The 24,932-nt window shown below is 34.1% G+C and overlaps 2 protein-coding genes and 1 pseudogene across 2 annotated transcripts; 2 read left to right on the forward strand and 1 right to left on the reverse strand.

The window, feature by feature from the left end:
• Window positions 1-10,814: 10,814 nt before the first annotated feature.
• On the forward strand, window positions 10,815-14,041 carry LOC146917718 (uncharacterized). Its single transcript, XM_085721920.1, has 7 exons — window positions 10,815-11,201; window positions 11,294-11,368; window positions 11,547-11,605; window positions 11,721-11,856; window positions 12,145-12,241; window positions 12,355-12,421; window positions 14,018-14,041. Exons 1-7 carry the CDS (start codon window positions 10,946-10,948, stop codon window positions 14,039-14,041), a joined length of 714 nt encoding a protein of 237 aa, XP_085578046.1. The 5' UTR covers window positions 10,815-10,945.
• Window positions 14,042-15,019: 978 nt separating this feature from the next.
• On the reverse strand, window positions 15,020-19,427 carry LOC146917719 (uncharacterized). Its single transcript, XM_085721921.1, has 5 exons — window positions 18,480-19,427; window positions 17,893-18,126; window positions 16,459-17,784; window positions 15,644-16,378; window positions 15,020-15,556 (listed from the first exon to the last, which is right to left on the reverse strand). Exons 1-5 carry the CDS (start codon window positions 19,425-19,427, stop codon window positions 15,020-15,022), a joined length of 3,780 nt encoding a protein of 1,259 aa, XP_085578047.1.
• Window positions 19,428-22,123: 2,696 nt separating this feature from the next.
• Window positions 22,124-24,003, forward strand: LOC146917720 (uncharacterized; annotated as a pseudogene).
• Window positions 24,004-24,932: the final 929 nt, after the last annotated feature.

Genomic DNA, 24,932 nt, shown 5'->3' on the forward strand with positions numbered 1-24,932 from the left:
GTAAGCCTATAACAAGTAAGATGAATTATGACGGCCCTAGTATGCACCACCGTCTAAGCATGCCAGTCCCCACACACGTATAATCAACCGTCAGGTTGTAAATTAGACACGTGGTGACCGTAGGTTTTTCCCCGTGGTTGCCTATAGCCTAGGATTAGGTGGAACTCACTGAGACATTATGTCTCATCCCAATCCTTATTTTGTTTCAGATATCAGGTTGGTTTAGCAAGCTAGTAGCCGAATGGATGATGCGACAAGTGTTCGTTTGTACCGCTGCAGGATGTATAGATATTCAAGGTTGCATATAGTATATTTATTAAGAGTTGAGTAGTATTTATGTTGTACAAACACGTTTGTTGTATAAAATTATTCATTCGAAGTTTTAATGTTGTAAATTTTTAATGTATCCAATACTAAACTAACGCACATGCTAGACTTTCTAGATACGTCTAGTATGGGTGTTACAAATATAGTCTTGGTTTTCGTTGTTAAGTCAATATTTGTTTTAGATTGATTTTATTTAGAGATGTTAAGAACATTATAAAAAACATCATCAGAAAAAAATGCTCATAATTTAATTATTAAGTAAAGTTTTTTTTTATCAGGTTAGAGCATAATAAAATTATCAAGAAAGAGAATATGTGATTTCTCAACTATACTCTAATATAGTGTCAAGTGTAACGCCCTCCTTTTTATTTAATTAGTTTTAGAATATATTTATATATTTATATGATGTATATGAGAGATATATGATTTGTTGAGATTAGATGTCTTTTTATAATTTAGTTAGTATATTTTGTTGAGCGATATTTTGTTATGTTATATGTTGGTATTTACTAGCATAATATATTTGTTAATTGTTATAGATATATATTTGTTATTTGGTGTATTATTATATATTTAGTAGAGAAATATTATTTATTAGAATACGAGGATTATTAGTGTGAGTAAAATTGGAGGTTAGAATAGAAAGAAGAATAAGTTGTTGGGCATAAATAGATTTGGGAAGAATATTTTAGTATTATAAATAGAGAAGCTTAAGTTAGAAAGAGTTTACCAAAAACCGCTTTTTGGAAAAGAGGAGAACAAGAAAGAAGAGAAGAGAAGAGAAAAGTCAAGAGAAGAGGAGAAGACCTTAGGAAAGAAGAACGCTGCTGCTGATTCAGGAATTAATCTAAGGTGAGGGTGAGACTATCTTGCATTAATATTAAGTTGTTAAATCATTAGATTACATCTAACAAGTTAGGGAGAGTTTGTGAGAATTTGAGAATTAGGGTTTTGAGAGAGATTCGATGATTAGATGATGAAAACTTGTTGAATTGATGTAGAAATTGTGTACAGACCTTAGATAATTCATAGGATGATTATTGGAAGTAGTTTTGAGGTTAGCACCATGAGATTAGGTAAAACTTGAAGAAAATCTGCAATCTGCCCGAATTTTGATATTAAAACTGGTATTGATCGGTGCGGAATTGGTCTTAGGTGTAAACACGAAAGTTGTAGGTATGGATGTTAGCTTTCTAATGTCGTTGGTCTCACGTCAAAACGATTTATAGAACTTGAGTTATGGTCAAATTACTGCACGTATGTCACAGTGAATTTTTATGGACTTTCAGCACAACTTTTCCGAATTTAAAATGAAAACTGGTATTGATCGGTACAGAATTGGTCTTAGACGTAAACATGAAAGTTTTAGATAATTTTGTTAGCTTTCTAGTGGCTTTGGTTTGACATGAAAATGATGTTTGGTCTTTGAGTTATGATGAAAATACTACAGGGAGGTCTTAGCAAAATTCTACGGTGACAGCATTATCTGTTTCATGTTTTTGCGTTTTGTTCTTATGTTTCTGTTTTGAATTGATCTTTGTTGTAAACATGAAAGTTGTTGATATTTGTGATATATTTCCAGTAGCTTTGGTTTGACATGAAAATATGTTGTGGATAATTTATTATGTTTTTACAAAGATACATAGTGAATTATTGTCGATGTTTAAATACGGTGTTATACGAAGTTGTTTATACAAAAATATGTTGTTTATTATCATTTGATATTGTTATATTATGATATGACATGAATTATTTATGTGATCCATATGTTGTCAAGATGTTAAGATGTTAAGACGTTAAGATGATAAGAGTTGTTAAGTCGTCAAGTCGTTATGAAGTCATCAAGTTGTTAAGATGTTATGTTATCAAGATGTTAGGATGTCATAGATGTTCATGAAGTTGTCTAAGTTGTACGAAAGTTATGTCGTTGCATTAGAGTTGTGTCGTTGCATAGTCAGAGATGGGGGCTCAATGCCCGACAGGTCCTTTATGACCTTAGAGATGGGGGCTCAATGCCCGACATGTCCTTTATGACCTTAGAGATGGGGGCTCAATGCCCGACAGGTCCTTTATGACCTTAGAGAAGAGGGCTTGATGCCCTGGTGGTACCACATGCATAATGAAGATGTCTAAGATGATTTAAGATGATTTGAGAAGTAGAAGTTGCATAGTCGAGTCGAAGTTGTTAAGATGTTGAGATGTCAAGTTGTCAAGTTGTTAAGATGTCAAGTTGATAAGTTATTAATGAAGTGCTATGATGAATGAAGACGAATGATTTATGATAAGATGTTACGTGAGTTATAATTATGTTGATATATGAAGTTGATTACGAATTTGATTATGAAGTTGTTTTCGGTAATGCTATGTTTTGATAATCATACTTATGTGAAATTACATGATGATTCTTCTGATTATATTTGATATTAGGTGTTGATGCTTATAAATAATGTTTGATGAAATGTGGTGACGTTTGTGATTAATATTGATGCTATGTGATGATTGTTGGAGACTATTATTTGATGTTATATGATGATGTTAAGATTAGTAATTGATAATATATGAAGATGTTTATGATTAGTATTAAGATAGTTTTACGACCAATATAAGAAGATAATGACACTAGTTAAGGAAGTTTAAGTTGTTAGATATGATTAATGAATTATAAGATGTTTAAGTTGTTGAATGTACTTTATATGATTTATATGCTTAATATTAATGTTTGAGAAATCTCACCCCTCTGCTTGGATTATATGAACAAGACTTGAGATTTTTATGATGAGGCCTGCGTGCCAAAGACTTTTTATGTTGAATGAACTAATTCCGCTGCGAAGTTTTGAATTACTTATGTTAAATGATTTTGAAGAATAAATTGCTATTTATTCAGTTTATGAATTTTTAAGAAGTGTAGCATTCCGTTAAAGTAGAATTACTCTGATTTTTAATTATGAAATTTTTACGTTGGGAAAACGGGGTGTTACATCAAGTGTTCATATATAATTAAAGAAATGTAGAAAAAATTGGAGGGCATAGACTTAACCTAGTAAAAACACATGAATGTGCAAGACAACTCAAACTGGCATTACAAACATTTTAAGTCACGCATATGAGCCAACCTCCAAAGGTTAATCCTAAATAAACAAAGGCCAACTATCTGGTGTATGAACCAATCATCAACACAAAATAGTCCACGAACCAACAACTCCCTACAATGAGGCAACAAGCAACACCGACTCTTTCGAGTCCAACTAGTCTAGTGTCAATCATACAAATGAGTAGGAAGTAGTCTGAAGTCAGCCGCGACAAATATTCAAACAACATCGATGCGTCTCCATATCTTTGAAACGTGAATAACTCAACGACTCTTGATAGTAATCAAAGAAATCAAAGGCATGACCACACAGCAGACACCGACAACACCAAACACAACCGTGAGATTGCGGTGGTGCACAAAACCGAATCACCACCAATCAATTTACAGCTATTTCTAGCCCACCGTTTGAAATCACACATTACAGCATGACTGTCGTGTGTCAGCAGAACCAACCATGATACTTGCAGGGCTCGACACGTTTGAAAATGATCAATGAATCAAAAATCAGACACAACAACCATGAACCAGAAAACCCATCTGCAACAACTCCAACATCACTGTGGTCGAATCGCGGAAAACATGTCGGATCCTAAGTCTTACTAGCAAAGAACCGATCTAGATCTAAAAGACCCAGATTTTAGACCACCGACGATCTGTGACTCATGAGCAAATCAAAAAGCATGAGCTCTAGTTGCCACCACCGTGAACGACGGGGAAGGAAGACACCGTGAAACAAAACGACCTCCACCAAGACCATTCCCAATGTGAGAGTTTAGGCTACATAAGTTATGGTACCAAATAGATACCCCATTTGAGAGATAATATGATGAATGCTTATAGGGAATAAGTGCTTCTTTAAGCACCACCTTCTCCTAGGGTCCGACACCAATTTAATATCAAACAATTGAAATATAATTATTTTTTTATTTGAGATATAATGATATAGAGTTATTGATAGAATATATAAAGTTATTAGTTGATCTCATTTAATAGATTTATGCGAGGTGTTAAGTTGATGAGATTAAGTGCTTATTATGTACTACAATTTAAAAAATTATAAATGAGTTATGTGTCCGTGTGGGAGCAAGATCCTCTCCATTTAGCAAAATAATTGGGGTATGCAATTTGGAAAGAGATAGACACAAACTATATATGTGTGGGTCCTACCACTAAGTGGGTTCCATAATCATTAATTATTTTATTTTTAAAAAAAAAATATTTGTGTCTTTATCTCTCCAAATGGAAGAAATGAAGAACATAAATGGAGATGATCCTAACTCGTCTGCATGGGACCCACTTAAGCACCAACAAATGAATCTCTCCAACGTGGATGATCTAACATTATTAATTGATTTACTAAGATGTTAATTACGGATGTATATACTTATTGATCATCGTCAAACTCAACTTTTGCTAAATAACTACACTCAAAAGTAAATAATTCAGATAAAATTTTGGATGTGAATAAGAATGAAGCATTCATCATATTAAAAAAAACATTTATATCTAAACTTGGGTTTAAATCTAATTAACATTGTTCAAAATTTACTAATTTTAATCTAACTTTGAAAATATTTGGACTTCTTCTAAGAATATAAGATTTAAGATAAAAAAAAAAAATTTAAGTAGTTAAGAGGCTATAATTTCACTCTTAAGACAAATAAGTGGATAACTTTATGTTTGAACATCAATCCCTACATATTGTAATGTTTATATCAATTGAGTTGTGCTCATAGAAGTACAGATACAATACAATTGTTTTTGTTTTGTTCAAGTAACATTGTGCCAAAAAATTCACTCACTAAAATGAATAGATCGAAAATCCATAATTCAAACTCTGATTCTTACTCTACCAAATTAGCTACGCTCATAGAGACTATGATATAATCCAACTTACTCGATCACAATTTCTCAATGAAGTCATTTTTTCGAAAGGAATACAATCCATATTTACATATAGTCCAAAATGAAAGAGTCCAAAATGAAAGGTATTTTGAAAAACAAAAAGAAAGGTATTTTAAAATACCTTATTAAATTAAATCAAGAATACATACAGTCCAAAAAGAAAGGTATTTTAAAATACCTTATTAAATTAAATCAAGAATACATACAGTCCAAAAAGAAAGGTATTTTAAAATACCTTAATCAAATTAAATCACCACTTAATCAAGATTGCTCTCTCTTTCCCTTTAAATTAAATCACCACTACATACAGTCCAAAAAGAAAGGTATTTTAAAATACCTTATCAAAAAATAACTTAATCAAATTAAAGGGGAATTAGTCACTTTAGTCCCTGAATCGGAAGGGATTCGTCACTTTAGTCCCTGAATGCAGATAAATTGCAAAATAGTCCCTGAATGTAGACTTTGTTAGTCAATTTAGTCCCTGAATGCAAACTTCGTTAGTCAATTTAGTCCCTGAATGTAGACTCCGTTAGTCACTTTAGTCCCTGAAATTGACCATGCAGGGACTGTTTTGCAATTTCTCTTCATTCAGGGACTAAAGTGACGAATCCTCTCCCATTTAGGGACTAAAGTGACTAATTCCCCCAAATTAAATCACCACTTAATCAAGATTGCTCTCTCTTTCCCTTTAAATTAAATCACCACTACATACAGTCCAAAAAGAAAGGTATTTTAAAATACCTTATCAAGATTGCTCTCTCTTTCCCTCTGTCTCGCCAGTTTCGAACCGAGGATGTCCCTTTAAATTAAATCACCACTACATACAGTCCAAAAAGAAAGGTATTTTAAAATACCTTATCAAGATTGCTCTGTCTTTCCCTCTGTCTCGCCAGTTTCGAACCGAGGATGCGAAAGTGGGGTTCTCTTTCCCTCTGTCTCGCCAGTTTCGAACCGAGGATGCGAAAGTGGGGTTCAATAATTCAAATAAATCAATCCAACCAACTAAGCCACTCGTGAAACAGGCGTTGGTTAGTCCAGACATATACTATTTAAATGCCTTCGTTTTTGCTATTTCTGACAAACATAATTACTGATATTTGTGGAAGAATACTCAATCATGAATAGTGTGGTAACATTCAAAGTTTTACCGTGAGATGAATTGTTACCTAATTACCATTACAATGACTTTTTTTTTCTCCATATAAATCCAATTAAATTTTATAGGTAGATTCTGAAAATTTATTTTAGAAACAAATGTAACCACCGATAATATGTTGTGATCAAAATGGTGGGTGTTTAAACCAAATAGTTAATGAGTTTTATCAAATGATAAATAGTTTTAGAAAAAAACGATTTTGATTTTTTATTTGAACAATTTTTTGTCAGACATTACTTACTTTCTAACAGAATTCCTAATTAGGTAGAAGTAGAACTCATTTCAAGTAAAAATCGGAGGTTAACACAAAAATCAAATGTGCTTGAATTCTTTACCAGTTAGACTTATAGCTCAATACTTTTGACTGTGTCTTTAGAAAAATATACTCCATCCGTTTTAAAATGAGTGTCGCTTTAGCAAAAAAAAATTGTTTTAAAATGAATGTCACTTTCAGTTTCCAATGCAATAATAACATTTTCTTTTCAATTGTACCCTCCAATTAATACTCTGCACACTACTTCCAAAGTATTACTTTTAAAACTAACCAATAGTTAATAAGGATAATTTGGTAAAATAGTCATTCTCTTTCTTTTAATCATTGCATTTCTTAATATGTGTGTAAACACCTAAAACGATACTCATTTTGAAAGCGAAAGAGTATATCGCAATATATCAACTCTTTAAAGAAATCTTAGTTCCTTTTAAAAAAAAATTATATTGTGATATTAAATCTCGTCGAATGTTAATGTTCTTTCGGTCTTATAGAGGTACTTATATATATCACTCATCAACAAAATCGTCACAACAAAAACGGAATCTAAATTCAATTTCTCTATATTAAGTTGAATCATTATCAATTGTACATCGTCACTGACCAAAGAGATTCTACTAACAATTTCACACACATACATACAGTATATCATTTTATTAAATAATTAGCTAGACTCAGTGGATAATAAATTTCAGTTAAGGTCAATATATTCAAGGGTTAAATATGTTTTTGGTCCCTATAAAATGGCGACCTTCTAAGTTTAGTCCTTACTTAATTTTAATAGCTTTTTTAATCCCTACAAAAAAAAAATTTACTTATAATTTTAGTCCCTGCTAAAATAAATTTTGTTTAATTATCCTTAAACTCTTAAATTTTTTAACGATTCTTTTTATACAAGTTTAGAACACTATGAAAGGTTCATTTACTAAAATCTATAATTTTTTAACATGAAATAAATTAAATATGAATTTTTTAAAACGACAAAATTTTAAGATATAAGTAACAAAAATATGGATGTAGAAATCAAATTTTTGCGAGATTTTTTTCGGAGGACCTTTTAATAACGTTCTTAACACGCCTGTAAAAAATTGTTGAAAAACCTAAGAGTTTAAGCATAAATTAAACAAATTTGGATTGAGTAAGGACTAATATTGAGTACAGAAATTTTTTGTAGGGATTAAAAATGCTATTAAAATTAAGTAAGGACTAAACTTACAAGGTCGCAATTTTGTAGGGACCAAAAACATAATTAACCCTATATTCAATCAAAAGCAGTAAAATCAACTGTTTATTTAAATAATCATTATTCAAACTCTACTACCTTCCAATAGAATTATGAAATACTCCCTCTATTCTTTTTCTTTTAATGTTTTAGAACTTAAACTTTATTCCAAAACTTTTGATGTTTTAGAATTTTTAATACTTTTTATCCAATTTTACCCTTGTTGAAAAACACACTTTGAAAATTGGAAGTTTAAATAATAAATGCAATTTGTGTGGTGAGTTTCAATAATTAAGGAGATTAGAATTTTGAGAAAAAAATCAAGGAGTAAGTAAGGGTATTTTAGTATAAACCATACAATTATTCCTATAATTTAATGATTCCTTAATATTTGTGCAATCACCTAAAACATCAAAAGAAAAGGAATGGAGGGAGTATAATTAAAGCTCTGGATTTGTAGAAGTCAAAAGGTTAAGACAAAAATTTACAATATCATTGATTTTTTTGTCAAGTGCTCTGGATTTGTAGAAGTCAAAAGGTTAAGACAAAAATTTACAATATCATTGATTTTTTTTGGCAAGTAGGCTAGAATTCACCTTTTCAAGATGAATAATTAGAGTGTGGGGTTCGAACCCCAACCCCTACATATCATAATGCATGTCATTGTTAACTGAGATATGCTTACGGGGACACAATATCATTGATTTAATAACAATTTAATGAAGAAATATTACTTTGCATTAAAAAAAAATGATAGGAAAAATATAGGGACTTACTCAATTTTTGAATGCAAAGTAATATTTCTCTCTATTGTTTCTCCCTATTCCCACCCTATAGAGAAATGATATTTGAACATTTATTTTGTGACAACTTTCTCTCTTATACTTACATTTTGGTCTTATTCTCTCTCTTCCTTTTTTTTTCTCTCTTTAGTGTTTTGGTCCCTACACTATTTTTTTTTTCAGTTTCAGCCCCTACACTTTATACAAAAATTGATTAAGTCCCTAGATTTTTCCCATGTTGGAAAATTAGCTCACGTTAGTTCCTTTTTTTTTTGGTAGATAAAGAGGGCCAAGGCCCAAAAAGAAAGAGAACTACAAGTTTACACGAACATTCCTAGGCATGCAAGCCCCAAAAATATCATCAAAAAGGAGACCTGAAATCCCAATAGGAGGAGTCTCCATAACATGAATTTGAAAAGAATCAAGAGCAAAGCTAAAATTAGCTAGCCAATCGGCACTTCTATTCCCCTCCCGCCATGTATGATTGAAATGCACCTGTCAGTTCAACTTTAAAAGCTCTTGAATGCGGTGCACCAAAGTAGGCGGTCTACCCTTGAATTTGACAGTCCCCATGATCATATCAACCAACATTTTTGAGTCGCTTTCCACTTCAAGATGGTGGAAACCCTCTCTCCATGCAAGCTTCATGCCCAAGTACATCCCCCACATCTCAGCGCTAAGAACGTCACAAGCTCCAATTTTACGCGAGTATCCTTGATGGACGATAGCTCACGTTAGTTCTAATGTGGTTTTAGGATGAATCCAAAAAATGTTTGTTTGATATTTTTACGTTATAAATACGAAGGTTTCCTTGCAATTTAGCGGTGATTAATTTTTGCAAAAATCTTGTGTGGCATAGGTGGATTTTCCCCTCTCAACATGATTTTCTTTACATGCAAAAGTCATTGATGAAATCTTTGACCATTTGTTTAAACGGACCCAAGTCCCTTGTCACACGATTCTTTTAATAATCCAAATTATGGATATTTGTTGTTTTTTAATCAAAATAATTGATCAACAATAATATTTTTTTATTTTTTAATATTTATTTTCTGGAATTGTTCATTTTTAGAACATTGCTGGTTAGCCTTTTATTTTTAATTTTAGTTTTATGTTTCTGAAGCTTCAAAAGACACGTTATTTCATGAATTGACACAAGAAAGAGATTAAGGAAACCAAAAGTTTTCCTTTGTGTTTCTCCAATTGTTGCTTATTTAGTTCTTTTGGATTTCTTTTTGGATACCCTTTACTCTCAATTATCCTTCTTTTGTTGAATTTTTATCTCTTTAAAACTTTTACTTTAAGCAACCATTTAAGTGTTATTAAAACCGTGTAAGCATAGTTTAATCTTTTGAAAACTTTTTAGTTTTTTTCTAGTTGGCACAATTTTTAAACATTGACACGGACATCACTTGTCATATCTCATGCTGTTCTTGTGATATTGTTTCTTTTTATCTCTATTTTTTATATTTTCTTTCTCAAACTCAAAAGCCCTACCTGTGAATTTTCTATGCAGAAAATACCATAACTTTTGACTTGACTAGTCAACAACCAAGGCTAAGGACAAGGTTTGTTAGTTAAATAATTAACGGTCCGTTTGGATCGTCTTATTTAAGATTATGTACTTACATAAATACTTGTTAGACGGTTTGACAACGCTTATGAAAACAACTTCCGACATATTCATAAGCTATTTCAGCTAATTTCATAAGCTCTTCAAGATAGTTTATGAAAATAACTTGTTCAAAAATATTTTGACTTTTTTTTATCTTTTGTAATAAAGAAGATTTTTTAGCTTATGAGAGAGTGGATGAATAAGAGACAATCATTAATGGTGATGATGACAAGAGCCTAAAAAATGGTACAGAAATAATGGTAATGAATAAAATATTTGTTTGTTTATATAAAGTAATGATGTGGAGAATGGAGAGTGCCATTATAAGTTAAATGTAATGCTTCTCGTGAGCAACCTAATACCACTTTTTGTTGGTTGGCAACTTGGCATTTAATTAGTCTTGTTAGTGATTTTTTAGTGTTAATCTCTTAGCTTCCTTGTAAGCGTTCTTTATTCTTTAATATCATAATACTTCAATAAAATGAATCAACATTTCTATGAGTGATAGAGATTCTTAGGGTGATTTATTGTAACTTGTTTGTATCAGCATTCAGCAGGTATAATAAACCTTCAAAGATGGGATGTATAGGATCAACTCCGAAGGATTCTGGTGGAAATCGAAGGAGGCCGGGGAGTATTGGAGAAGTTTCAGTATATGTTCCTGGTTTAAGAATTCCGAAACCTGTTGATTTTTCTCAATCATCGCTTGGTGATTATTTATCAAAGAATATAATTGAACGGTTATCTGCGCTTAGAACGCGTATAGTTGTAATGGCTAGCCAAGAAGGTCCTACAATTACAAGAACAAAAAGAAAAAGTGTTACTCAACATGGTTAGTTTTTTAGCAAAAGTAAAATTATTCTATGGTGTATAAGCTTTGTTATAATTTATTGATGCATCCGTGTCGTGTGATTTCATCTTCAGGTGGTTCAACGCTGGCTAATCTTCTTCAGGCTCTTGAAGATTACTTGCCGGTTCTTCTAGGATTAGTTAAAGACGGTAAATCTTGTGTTTGTTCGTTATACATGATGTATGCTCTCTGTATTTTATCAGCAGGAACTGAACTTAGCACCTCGATGTTTAAGCCATTTACACACCATGCGCACCAACCACGTGGTTGATGTATGCTCTCTGCAAGACAAAAAATTGATTATTATTACTTATCTCTATGGTGTAGGAAGTCATTTACAATACAAAGTACAGTTTGTTTGGATGAACCAAGAAGATGATAAAGAGGTAGCTTCTAAAATTCATACATGTTTCTGAGTTTAATTTGGATCTTACATTCTTACTTCCTATAATGAAGAACGCTGATCACTTTGTTCCGGTTACTTCTGTGCGTTCTTTAAAGGAAACAACCATGTCTAATGCTTGGTATGAGGTGTTGTCGGTTTTGCATTTGATGGCAATGCTATTACTTTCAAAGGCTAATCTGTTGCTTCTTCCAAGATCATCCAGTGACGGTCATCAGCAGAAAGTATCAGATGGTACGTACCGAGTAATACTACAAAAAGATTGGTAAATGCTTACAAATCGCGTATAAATGGTGACAACCATGTAATATCTTGAAATTATCAAATGATCTTGTTTCTTCTATGTGCTTCTGTGTTCGTGCATGCGTGCATGTACATTTAATGACTAGTAATTGCTAATTTGTCGCAATAGTCATATTAAACTGAAAAGTATAAGTTTATAGATTCTGTTTTTTTCTTCCATTTTGCCACAATCCGATTATATGAAAGTTAAGCTTTTGGTATCGACTAACACTCTAACAGAAAGCAGACGAACTTCTATTGATATCTTCTTAAAGGCTTCTGGATATCTGGATTGCGCGGTCAAACATGTTCTTCCACAGCTGCCTGCAGAACTCAGGTTTGTACATATCTATTGTCTGCAATGAATTGATTGTCACACTTTTTTTTATAGTTTAATCTAAATAACTTTCTTTATTCCTTTGATATTTATTACTCTGGCTTTGATTTTAGGAGAAACTTACCAGTTGATCTAGCGGAAGGAGTTCTCCGAGCACTCTCTCTACAAGCTTTAGGACAGGTATTGATGTTTCTTATGTATGGACTCATCATATGTCATTTGTCTTATTGTTCCTCAATGGCTAAAACTAATGTGTTTCCCTAACATGGAAAATTTATTTAGTTATCTTATCACAAAGTTATGTTGATTATGCAAACCGTTGATTATGCAAAATTAAGTTTAAACTAGATTGAGACATGTGCGTTCAAAATTAAGTGTTTAACTTCTAAAAAGCTAGATATCCAAAAATGTAATTGCAATTAAGGTGAGCAGAATTTGATGGAGAATACATGGTTCAAAATGCATTACCTTCAAATAGGTTCACATAATCATGAAAAATGGCTAGAAGAATAAAATGGCGACCATCCAACCTGTGATATTTTCAAATTTTCATGAGAGACAACATATGCATTTTGGCATCTTTGAGCTATTCTCTGTTGCTTTGTTTCCCATGGAAGTCACTACTAAGTTTCCAAGAGGATTTACCGCATTAGAAACCTACGGCCCTGCATTCTCTAAACATTGCATATATAGGACTTGTACGTTGCAACACATTATTTTTGGTATCAAATTTTGAGAATGAGTTAAGAATGTCTCTAAGAAATGAGATTTTTGTTTTTTTCATCCAACCTATGAGATTTTCAAATTTTAGAGTAATGATCTAATTTGATCCCTCACAATTTTCTCGCGGACCAATTTAGTCCTTGCCAAAGTTTAAATCCAATTTATTCGAAGGACATATTGGTCTTTAACTCATTACAACATAGAGACTAATTTTTCCCTGATATGAAAATGTCGTGAATTGCTTTTGTATTATTTTTTGTCGAGACTAAATTGAGCCATGAGAAAATTGTGAAGTATCAAATAAGATCTTCACTCTAAATTTTAATGAGACAACATACCCAATAAAAGAAACATAATAAGTACATACGAAGTGCTTGAGAAACATGTGTTGATAGTAGAGATAAAAATGCAGAATGATAGAAAATTGAAGTAGAAAGAAACCTTTGCTTGATTGAGGAAGATTGCAGATTGTCATGCTCCCATTATCAGGGCTGTCATTGAAATGAAAATGTTCCTACAAAAAGTTCATCATAACGCAATATGAAAATCAAACTAATCTCAGCTACAAAAACAATGTGAAAGACAACTCATTACTAGCATAGATACCAACTCTCTCAAATCCTACAGTTATGAGGAACAGAGTTGTCGGCTAATACATAAGCGGCTTCGAGAACGTCTTTACTACTGTCGTCATCGACATTGTTCGTATTGTGAGATATTCGTCATGCAGAGACTCTTCTTCATGGAACTCTAACTACGAACAGCATGAATTCACCAGAGATGGCGATGGAGGCGCAAGACATCATTGCATTGAGCATTGATTGTGGAAAATCGCACTCAGAGGAATAAGGATAAAAGAATCAGATGCAGATGACCTACAATAAAAATGGATGAGCCTATAGATGCAATGGATGGGAAATATGTTGTGTGTAAGGTGCACAACCAACATGGCTTTTGTACGATAGAATTGACATGCACTTAACTAGTCTAAGCACCCGTGCGATGCATGGATAAAGTTAGCGGTTATTGCAACTTGCTCCTTGAATTTGCCAGGTTCATTCAAAGGTAAATCAGTGAGTATCAATATTGAATTTTTCAAAATAGATAAATCGTCTCTCATATTGCTTATGTCTAGAGTGGAATGTTATTCATATTATGCATATTTGTCCTATGGCAGTTTAGGCTTGGAATCACTTTGTATATAAAAATGGAAGCATATTGTTTAACGATTAATATTAGTATCGTTAATAATTTTTGGTATATTACGTGGACCTAAAAGCATACTGAAGGTATTATTGACAAAACAATAGTCTATACTGCATTGTCCTCGTGAGTTAGCTCAGTTGGTATGGACAATGCATAATATATGCAAGGTCCGGGGTTCAAACCCCGGCCACCACAAAAGAAAAATAGTCTATACTGCATTGAATTTCAAAAAAGACTAGAAAATAGAAACAAATTTGTATTACAAAATTGACAAGTAAAAAAGAAAGAGGAATAAAAAAATTACACTACATATCATATGTAAAACATGCACTTTTCACACATGGCTGTATATGAGTGCAAAGATCCAACAAAACAATTGTCATTCAATGCATAGCATTACCACTTCATTCATCTCCTTTGATCACCCTTGACTGAACTGAGTCCAAATTTAATGCATTCTTGACGCTGCAGATGGTACAATTTTTAATAAGAAACTCATAAAGAAAACAATAAATAACAAACTATTTAAGTAAATGCCAGAAGATTTTGGCTAACAACAATAGTAAGTTCTGCTGTTCCATTATGTTAAGTCAGACTTAAATTTTCATAAAACTAAAGAGACCCACCTTCTTGCAAATCCAGTCTGGCACAATCTTTTCCAAAATCTCAATCTGTTCTTCAGCTTATCCTTTTGGGAGGACATACTTAATTAGCTACATTATTTATTACTAAAAAACTATGTACTATGCTTAAAAAATAACCATGCACTACATATTATAGTAAATAGAATTAGAACATACTAATATCAGCATAATCTAAACAGTTGATCATTATTACAGGAAGAAAGCTTTATGACAAATTCGGTAAGATGAATGATATACTTACTTCAACTTCCTGAGTGAACACAATATTAGCATCATTCTCTGGGCCATTTTCTGGATCATTCTCTGGGTTAGTGAATCGAATATCATTCTCTGGGTTTTTATTCTCTTTCAATACATGGATTCCACTATACATGAATGGGAATCCAAAGTCAACCACGACATAATTCCACTTATTTTCTAAAAGTGCTTTGTCCATATTATCATTGAAGTTCTCCATTTTCATATGAAAAATATGCAAATGATACATATCCGGCAATATTAATGTCGTGGATATTGTCGAACCATGTGTATAGAAAAATGTATTGCCGTTGATGATCACGCTTGCAATACGAGGTCGAGAACCATGCCATGTCAATGGAGAAACAACACCGACAACTATGGCAGGAAATTTGTTACGAACCCAGAAATGAATTGACAATCCTGCCGGGCATTGGTGGTCGAACCACTCTGGAATCTTTGCCCGTGGCAAACGAAACCAAGTATTTCCAACCTCATGTAATTTCTGTTAGACAAAAATAATTAATGTAAGTTTAACTATATCAAGAAAAATATCAAATACATTACAAATAAAAACAAAATAAATCATAACCTGATTTAGTAATTTGCTTTTGCATGATGAAGTCAACAATATGCAGTTTAGAGCAGATAACATTCTTAAGCATGGAGGAATCCCTTTAACTTCTTCAAGTTCCTTACAATCATCCAAGACGAGTTTCCATAAAAAATGACATTTTTCGATAGATTTAGGAATAACCGTGCATTGACTGTTAGTTAGGTGTAATTCTTTCACATTACAAAACAACGTGAGATTTATTGACAGAAATTCATCTAAAAGTTCGCAGCTCATTTCTTTTCTATTCATAATGTTAGCATCATACTCTGGGTTGGTGAATCGAATATCCTTCATGTTACTTCTCTCTTTCAATACATGGATTCCACTTTTATGGAATTTGAATCCAAAGTCAACCTCTGCATGATTCCACTTATTTTCTAAAAGTGCTTTGTCCATATTATCATTGAAGTTTTCCATTTGCAAATGAAAAAGATGCAAATGAAAAAGATGCAAGTGAAACCTAGCTTCCTGTGAGTGAGCACCATTCTTCGAACCATGTGTATTGAAAAATATATTTCCATTGATGATCACTCTTACACACTGTCGAGAACGGCACCATGTCGATGTAGAAACAACACAGAGAGCTATGGCAGGAAACTTGTTACGAAACCAGAAAGAAATTGACAATCCTGCTGAGCATTGGTGGTCAAACCACTCTGGAATCTTTGCCCGTGGCAAACGAAACCAAGTGTTTCCAGCCTCATGTAATTCCTGTAATTACCGGATAAAATTTTAACTATATCAAAGAGAATATCAAATACATTAGAAATAGAAACAAAATAAATCATTACCTGATTTAGTAATTTGCTTTTGCGCGACAAAGTTAACGACACGCAGTTTAGTGCAGATAACATTCTTAAGCATGGAGGAATCCCTTTAATTTCCTGAAGTTTCTTGCAATCATCTAAGACGATTTTCCATAAAAAATGACATTTTTCGATGGATTTGGGAATAACAGTGAATTGAATGTTAGTTAGGTGTAATTCTTTCACATTAGCAAACAACAAGATATTTAATAACAGATATTTATCTGAAAGTTTGCAGTCCCTGACACAAATATACTTTACATGAGAAGATTGCAATGGGCAAACTTTTGTTCTATTCTTAATGTCAGATTCAACCATATCTGTTATGTTAACAACTTTAGTTGGTAAGCGAACATATTGACAATTACAAAATGCATGAGGCTGAGTATGAGTGAGACTTTGAAATGGAAAGGGCAATTCTTTTATGGGAGTTTCATCCAAGAGGAGTCCTGGTATATTTCTCATATCTCCCAATATTTCTGGAAAACTTTCAAGACTATAACAATGTGAAAGATTGAAATGTTCCAACGAAGTCAATCTGAGCCGCGGGATATTCCTAAGCCTGATGCAATATTCAAAATTCAAAAATTTAAGTTTATCCAACAACCCATTCACCACACTTGGAAAACTCTCGAGACTACAACAATATGAAAGGTCAAGTTTTTCTAAAGAATCCAACTTGAGAGGTGGGATACTCTTGAGATTGTGACAACTTTCAACAAGCAGGGTTTTAAGTTTTCCAAGAAACCCGTCCACGACAATTGGAAAATTCTCTAGACTATAACAACATGAAAGATCAAGTGTTTCTAGTGAATCCAACTTGAGAGGTGGAATACTCCATAGCTTGATGCAACGTCTAAAACTCATGGTTTTAAGCTTATCACCAAACCCATCTACCACATGTGAAAAACTCTCAAGACTAGTACAATCTGAAAGATCGAGTTCTTCAAGAGAAGGTAACATGAGAGATGGAATAATTCTGATTTTGGTGCAATTCGTAACCCTTAAGATTTTAAGTTTTCCAACAAATCCATTCACAATGAGAGGAAAACTTTCTAGAAAATAACAACCTGAGATTTCGAGTTCTTCCAGTGAAGCCAAATTGAGAGGTGGAACACTTCGGATTTTGGTACAACTTATAAGTCTAAAGATTTTAAGTTTACCCAGAAAACCAATCGATTTATCAATTGTGACCAACTTCCAACAATGTTGAATTGAAAATTCTTCTAAATTTCGGAGACCAGATATATCAGGTATTTGTGTTAAACAATCACTATAATCAAGATTTAAAACTCTCATATTCCGGAACTTCTGGAAAAAATGGAAATAGAACAATATTCAAATAAATAAGAAATATATGAATAATATTGAATCGGATGTATTAATATAAGAAAAGAGATATGAATAGGTTACACTTGCCTTTGTGAGAAAGCCCTCCCACTCAAATAGATTTGATAAATTGTCGTAGAAACGACGAGAATGGCGACATTCAAACACTCTTATACTATTTGGAAGATGTTTGGGATGTTTAGAAAAACCAACATCATTACTAAAAATTAGTGTTCTGAGGTTTGTCATCTTCTTGAAAGCTTCTCCATCCCATTCCACTCTAATCCAACAGTCGAAATGTATGATTTCAATTTTACTTGTTCCCTATAAACAAAAAAGGAAAAATCAACCGAATATATATGACGGAACTTTATACCGTGTTTTTAAAGATTTTTGAATATTACAAGAGTTTAATTAATATACATTGTTAGTGTACACAGATATTCAATTGTGTGTTATGACAAATCGTGTATTTTTAACTCATTAAACAATGTAGTAACACATCATTAGTATTTGTAAAAAAAGTTTACATTGACGGTTGCAGATAAAAGTAAAAAATTGTGATATTGTGACAATTAATAACATTGATAATGCAGAATGCCAACTGGGAAACTTGAGCATTAACAGTAGTAATCAAAGTTATGAAAGGCCAAACTATCCATATCGTTATAACTAACCTTATTTTCTTCTAAAACTTCTTTTATATCTTTAGAGGACCACAACCTACTGCGTTGTCCAGGATCTCCCGGTGATTCTTGTCTAACAATTTCTTTCCCCATATCCTCTACCAAATCATGTAATGTCACATTACCGGGCTCACTTATTTTTATGAGAGATTTTTCCACCAACACATTAATGTGATTTTTCACGATATCACCATGATGAGCATGAAGTATTTGTTCGACCCTTGTCAATTTATATCCTTTGAAGCAACAAGCAATGTCAAGAAAAACAGACTTCTCTTCATCCTGCAAAGCATCAAAGCTTAGTCTCAGTGTCGTTTGGATCTTTTCATGAGGAACCCTTTCATAACGAGATAGTGCATCTTTACATTCCTCTATTGTTTTGTTATAAAAGAAAGAACCTATTACTTCTAAAGCCAATGGAAGGCCAGAAGCATAAGTTACACCACAGTTCAAAACGTTTTCATAGCCAGAGCTAACTTTCTCGGAGTTAAAAGCTTTTTGTCTAAGCAATTCAAAAGCATCTTTCTTGCTCAACTCCTTCACCTCATATGTACTTTCAACCCCATGAGATGTTAGCAATTTTTTGTTCCTAGTCGTGATAATGACTCTACTTCCAAGACCAAACCAATCAGGGCTTCCAGCAATAGCATGTAATTGCTCCTCCTTGTCAACATCATCTAGAAGCAAAAGAACTTTCTTTTTTCGGAACCTCTGTTGTATTATTGTAATTCCTTTTTTAACACTTGTTAACTCAATTTTATTCTCTCCAACTATTTCAGAAAGAAGGATCTTTTGGAGATATGACAGACCATGTTTTTCTGAGTTTGCTCTGACGTTTTCAAGAAAACATAAACCTTCAAACCTGTCTGCAATTGAATTATAAACTGCTAGACCAAGAGTTGTTTTCCCTATTCCACCAATCCCATGAATACCTACCATGTGGACTTTATCATCAGACCCAACATTCAAAAGTGATGTTACATTTTGCATTGGGTACTTGAGTCCAACTAGATAATCAGGGACAGATAAGGTAACAGGTATAATCTCCCTTGAGACTTGTTCAACTATCATCTCAATAAAAACATGTTCATATTCATCCCTGGCCAATAAGAGAAGTGATGTTTTCGTAAGACAATAGAAGTGACGGAATATAATTATGTGTAGGACAACTATACATTTTGAACACCGTACATGTCGTCAATCTGAAGTATCGTGCTACACAAAGTGATAAATATATATAGTGGTTGTTTGATTTAACGGTGACAAAAAAATGATTTTGAGCAAATTGATTTTTTTTTTAAAAATTAATTCTGCCTAAAATTGAGTTTAAGGTAAATTGAAATGTGTTGTGAATTCGGACACTCCAAATCTCACCTCAAATAAATTTAGATCCTTGGAGCAAGTATTAGTAACCAATAACCAATATAGCCACAAACAACAACAACAATCTAGATCTAATCTAGACACCAATTGTATAGCAACACCACAATCGAACCGAAGAATAAACATGATAAAGAGAGTTGAGAAAAGAGAACAACACATCAAAAAATGTTTACCCAGTTTGGTCCAACAATGACCTACCATGGGAGAGAGATTGATCTCTCTGATCCACTATCAATGAGTTCTTTACAAAGACATACAAAAGAGTTACAAGAAATTAGCTTCAACAAGCTCTCCAAGAACAAACCTAATTTCTACCCATTTTCCAATATCTTCACATGAACAAGACAATGATTTTCACTCATCCAAGCTGTTTTACAAATATTTTCTAACTCTAAAATTCAACCCCCCAAAGAGAACCAACCCTTACCTTTTGATTTCCTAAGAATCTTCTTTTTTTGTTTGTCAAGACTCACCCAAGGACTCTCCACTCATGTGTTTCACAACCCCATGAATCTCTCTCCAAAAGGCACCAACTCTTTCCCAAGAGCTCCCTCTTTTGGTTCTCCAAAATTCACATCTTGAAGCTTTGAACCTCACTCAAAGACCCTCAACCTTTAGTATCTAAGTACTGATAAGTGCTCAAAAGTGATATATTTCATGTGTTAGTTTAGGCATTTTAGTGACTTATTTTGCAAGATTATCCATGGAAAGCTCCAATATTACGCAAATATGTCATTTATGCTTTTGGGCCTTATTCTACCCTTTTTGTGCAGGAAAATACAAACAAGGAGCAAGAATTGTCAAAGTTCACAAGAAGTCGCTATTAGGGTGTTTTTCGCTGATAGCGAAATTTCTCCAGAGAGTTACGCCATCAGCGTATCTGGGGCGAGATCAGGAGCAAACTTGAAGCATTTCGCTATTAGTGAATATTTCGCTAATAGCGAAATTACTCCAGACATTTACGCTATTAGCTTATCTGGAGCGAAGTCAGAAGATGGTTTGAAGAAAGTTGCTATTAGCGACATCTACAATATTAGCGTAAAAGCTCCAGGGAACTACGCTATTAGCGAAAGTAAGGCGAAAACTCATGGAGATCAGGGCACAAGGACCAACGTGGCGCAACCCCATTGGTCGCCAGCTAAACCGACACGCTTCGCTAATAGCGAATATTTTGCTATTAGCGAAATTTGGCAAACTTAGCCCTTTAAATAGGATTTTCACTTCTCTCTAGTCATTAACTACTGTTTTATTAAGATTTTATGCATTTCTAGAGAGAGGTTAAAGCTATTTCTTAAGAGAGAAACACAAAGCAAGTGGTTTAGGAGTAGATTCAAGTCAAGATTTGTTGAGACCTCATGGATCTTGTCAATGAATCTTCATCTCTTTTTCATCATTTGCATAGCTATCATAGACATATGTAGCTGCATCTTCTCTTATAGTATTGAGGTAATCAAATAAGCTATTATGTAATTTCTTGATCTTTTAATATATGGTTCTAGCTATTTGATTCAATATTGTTGTTATTCTTGCTTTAAACGTTTATTGAGATTCAAGATGATTTGGACACGAACACTTGAATCTAGACACAGAATAACAATCTATCTTAAGTTAATACTCTAGACATGGATGTTAATATTTGATAATCACTTGTAATCTAGGACTTATTGCTTTTGGACATTTAATCGGTTGGGAAATCGTCGATTAGATTATCCAAATGACTTTGTGATCGTTTAAACGTTTGGGAAATCGATGTTTAAACGATCCCTTAGAACTAACGATATCATTTGGACACGAATGGTATTGTCGAGTGATTGTGATAATATTGGTTAAAAAGCTAGAATCCGTTAATCGATCGAGAGATTGCTGCTGTTACGCTTGGTTGATATCTCATACCGCAAGCAAAATAGCCCTATCTCCTCTCGTTTTTACTTTTATGTCGAATGCGATAAATAGTTGTACACAAACAAACAACTTATACTCAAACCCTTAATGTGAAATACTGTGAAAACGCTTATGATTTACGCAACTCCCTGTGGAGACGATTTAATGATACTTACTTTATTTGATGCAAAAATGCTACATCAAAATGGCGCCGTTGCCGGGGAGTAGCGGAATAAATTATAAGTATCGAAACAATTTTGTCATGTTAAGCAATTTTGCACGAAATTCTTTCTTGTATATACACATACACATATATCATTCATTATCCTTTTTGTGCTAACCACCTGGTATAGTCTCTTTGAACTTTGTTTATGCGAGGTACCGTTTCCAAAGACAAATTGCAGTTTGATCCAGAAATAGAGAAAACCGCTCGTAGAAACAACGCTAAAACAAGGGCAGCCAAGAGATTAGCTAGGTTGGCTCAAGAGGGAATTTCCGGCTTTATTCCTTCTCCCTCTGGTTCGGTTCATACATTATCTCCTAGTGGGTCTCCACATTCTTCTGCACCATCATCTCCGAAAAGTGAATCATCAAAAGCCATGGAACTTGAAAACGAGAATCCACTACCAAGTTGGGTTAGTCCAAGGAGGCTTGCTCGTCTTGGAAACCAAAGTACTAAGCAACTTGAAATGAAATTGGGGATAATCCAATTGGTGACTCAACACCCCTTTGCCGGTCTTGATTATGAAGATCCATATAAACATCTCACAAATTTCTATGGTATAGTCGGTACACTTGGGGTGAAAGAAGATGAGGAAGAGACTTTGTTTGTAAGATTGTTTCCTCATTCATTGGGAAAGCTAAAGAGTGGTACTTGGATCAACCAACTGCTTTGATGAAAGATTGGAATGGTTTGGAGAAAGCTTTTCAAGAAAGGTTCTTTCCGGAGGATAGGCATCTAGAAGCTAAGACGGCAGTCACAACATTTTTTCAAGGTTCTAGTGAGTCACTTTGTGAAGCATGGGAACACTACAAGTCTTTGTTGAGGAATTGTCTGAAGCATGGTTTTGATAATCAAATGCAAATTTATCTCTTTCGCCAAGGTCTTCAAGGTGAATCCAAAACTATGTTAGATGCATGCTCAGGTGGATCTTTAATGTTAAAAACTCCAGCGGAGGCCGTGAAGATCATCAATCAAATGGCACTCAACTACCGCAAGTCTTCTCACAACCGGAATCCTAACCAAAGGAAAGCCGGTATTCTTGAATTGGATGCTAGTGATGCGGTGTTGGCACAAAACAAGCTCCTCACTCAACAACTGGAGGCAATGCAAAAAGAAATGAAATCTATGCCCAAGCAAATCCTAGACTCAATTCAAAAGGAAGGCGGCGTGTCACAGGTAAACGATTATGAGTTGTGTTCGGGTGACCATCCCACCGGTTATTGTCCATCACCATTTGAAGAAGAGGTCAATTTTGTGGGAAACCAACAAAGGCCAAACTAACACCAAGGGCAACAAGCCGGAAGTTCAAGTCAAGGCCAATATCTGGGTAATTCCAACCAAGGGAGATATCCGGGTAATTCCAACTTTCCAAGAGGGAACCAATATAGCCAACCATGGAGAGCACCACCAAACTACCAATATCCACCACGCCCAAACTACTACCAACAACCACACAACCAATACCAACAACCATATAACAACCAATACCAATATCCACCACAAAATAACCCACAACAACAAAATCGCCCTCAAAGCACCGATGAAACCTTGAACCAATTCATGCAAATGTCTATGGCCAACCAAAAGAACACCGATGTGTCTATCAAAGGCCTTGAGACACAAGTCGGTCAATTGGCTCAACAAATGGCTCAAGGTAATCAACAAGGAGGAGCATTCACCGCCAACACACAACCAAATCCAAAAGAGCATTGCAAAGCTATCACAACGAGGAGTGGCAAAGTGATTGGTGAAGGGGAAGGTGAAGATATTGAGGTTGAGAGGAAGGTCGTTGAAGATGTTGAAGAGGAGGATAACGTGGTAGAGCTAGAGAAGGAAGTAGAGTTAGAAAATAAAGGAGATTTAGTTGAAAAACAAAAAAATGAAAAAAGAGAAGTAGTTGAAGAAGATGAGATGGAGAGAAAGAAGAAAGATGTGGTGAAAGAGAAGGGAAAGAATAAAGAAGTTGAGAAGAAGGTGGCGGCTCAACACTTACCTTACCCACATGCTCCATCAAAGAAAGACAAATAACGGCAATACTCAAGGTTTCTTGAACTCTTCAAGAAATTGCAAATTGACATTCCATTCTCGGAAGCCTTGGAGCAAATGCCGGTTTATGCGAAATTCATGAAAGATATCCTTTCCAAGAAGAGGAGAGTCAACGATGAAGAAACCATCCAACTCGATGCCAATTGTAGTGCTATCATTCAACAGAGGTTGCCCAAGAAAGAACAAGATCCGGGGAGAGTCACTCTACCGGTAGCAATAGGCACAACCAATGTGGGTAAAACACTACTTGATATTGGGCCACACATTAATCTCATGCCTTTGTCTGTTGCCAAAAGAGTTGGTGACCTTTGTAATAAGCGGACTAGGATGACCTTGCAATTGGCCGATAAATCCTTACCAACACCACTAGGAATGGCCGAAGATGTACTTGTGAAAGTGGACAAATTTGTATTTCCGGCGAACTTTGTGGTGATGGATGTCGAGGAGGATGAGGATGTGCCTCTACTAATGGGAAGGAATTTCATGCAAACGGCTCGGATGATGATTGACCTTGATGATAATATCATAAAGGTTAAAGTTAATGATGAGGAGGTTACCTTCAACATCCATGAAGCCTTAAAGCACTCAAAAGACAAGGGAGCATGCTTCAAAATGGATGCAACCGAAGAAGTCATCATGACCACTCGGAAGCAATTGCATAAACGAACACCCCTTGAAAGTGCTTTGATGGACGCACTCAATGCCATAGATGAAGAAGAAATAAGAGAGATTGAAGAGTGCTTAAAGGAGCTAGATTCCTTGAAAGAGATTCCCCCTCACCAAGCTAAACTAGAAGAATTGAAAGAGGAATCTAAGGAAGAAGCAAAAGTTGATGACACCAAGGTTGAGTTAAAAGTTCTACCATCACATTTGAAATATGTGTTCCTAGAGAATGATGGTAACAAACCGGT

The sequence above is a fragment of the Medicago sativa genome, chromosome 6 (assembly GCF_051527215.1).
Source record: "Medicago sativa cultivar Bolivia chromosome 6, Bolivia_mono, whole genome shotgun sequence".
NCBI lineage: Eukaryota > Viridiplantae > Streptophyta > Magnoliopsida > Fabales > Fabaceae > Medicago > Medicago sativa.

What these genes read in the sequence shown, in the direction of transcription:
- LOC146917718 (XM_085721920.1), top strand. Translation starts at nt 10,946, where the DNA reads ATGGGATGTATAGGATCAACTCCGAAGGATTCTGGTGGAAATCGAAGG. An exon ending in AAAAAGTGTTACTCAACATG is followed by an intron (nt 11,202 to 11,293) that starts GTTAGTTTTTTA and finishes TTTCATCTTCAG; the next exon opens with GTGGTTCAACGCTGGCTAAT. An exon ending in CTCTACAAGCTTTAGGACAG is followed by an intron (nt 12,422 to 14,017) that starts GTATTGATGTTT and finishes TGAATTTGCCAG; the next exon opens with GTTCATTCAAAGGTAAATCA.
- LOC146917719 (XM_085721921.1), bottom strand. Translation starts at nt 19,427, where the DNA reads ATGGTAGGTATTCATGGGATTGGTGGAATAGGGAAAACAACTCTTGGT. An exon ending in GGGAGGGCTTTCTCACAAAG is followed by an intron (nt 17,785 to 17,892) that starts GCAAGTGTAACC and finishes CATTTTTTCCAG; the next exon opens with AAGTTCCGGAATATGAGAGT. An exon ending in AAAGCAAATTACTAAATCAG is followed by an intron (nt 15,557 to 15,643) that starts GTTATGATTTAT and finishes TTTGTCTAACAG; the next exon opens with AAATTACATGAGGTTGGAAA.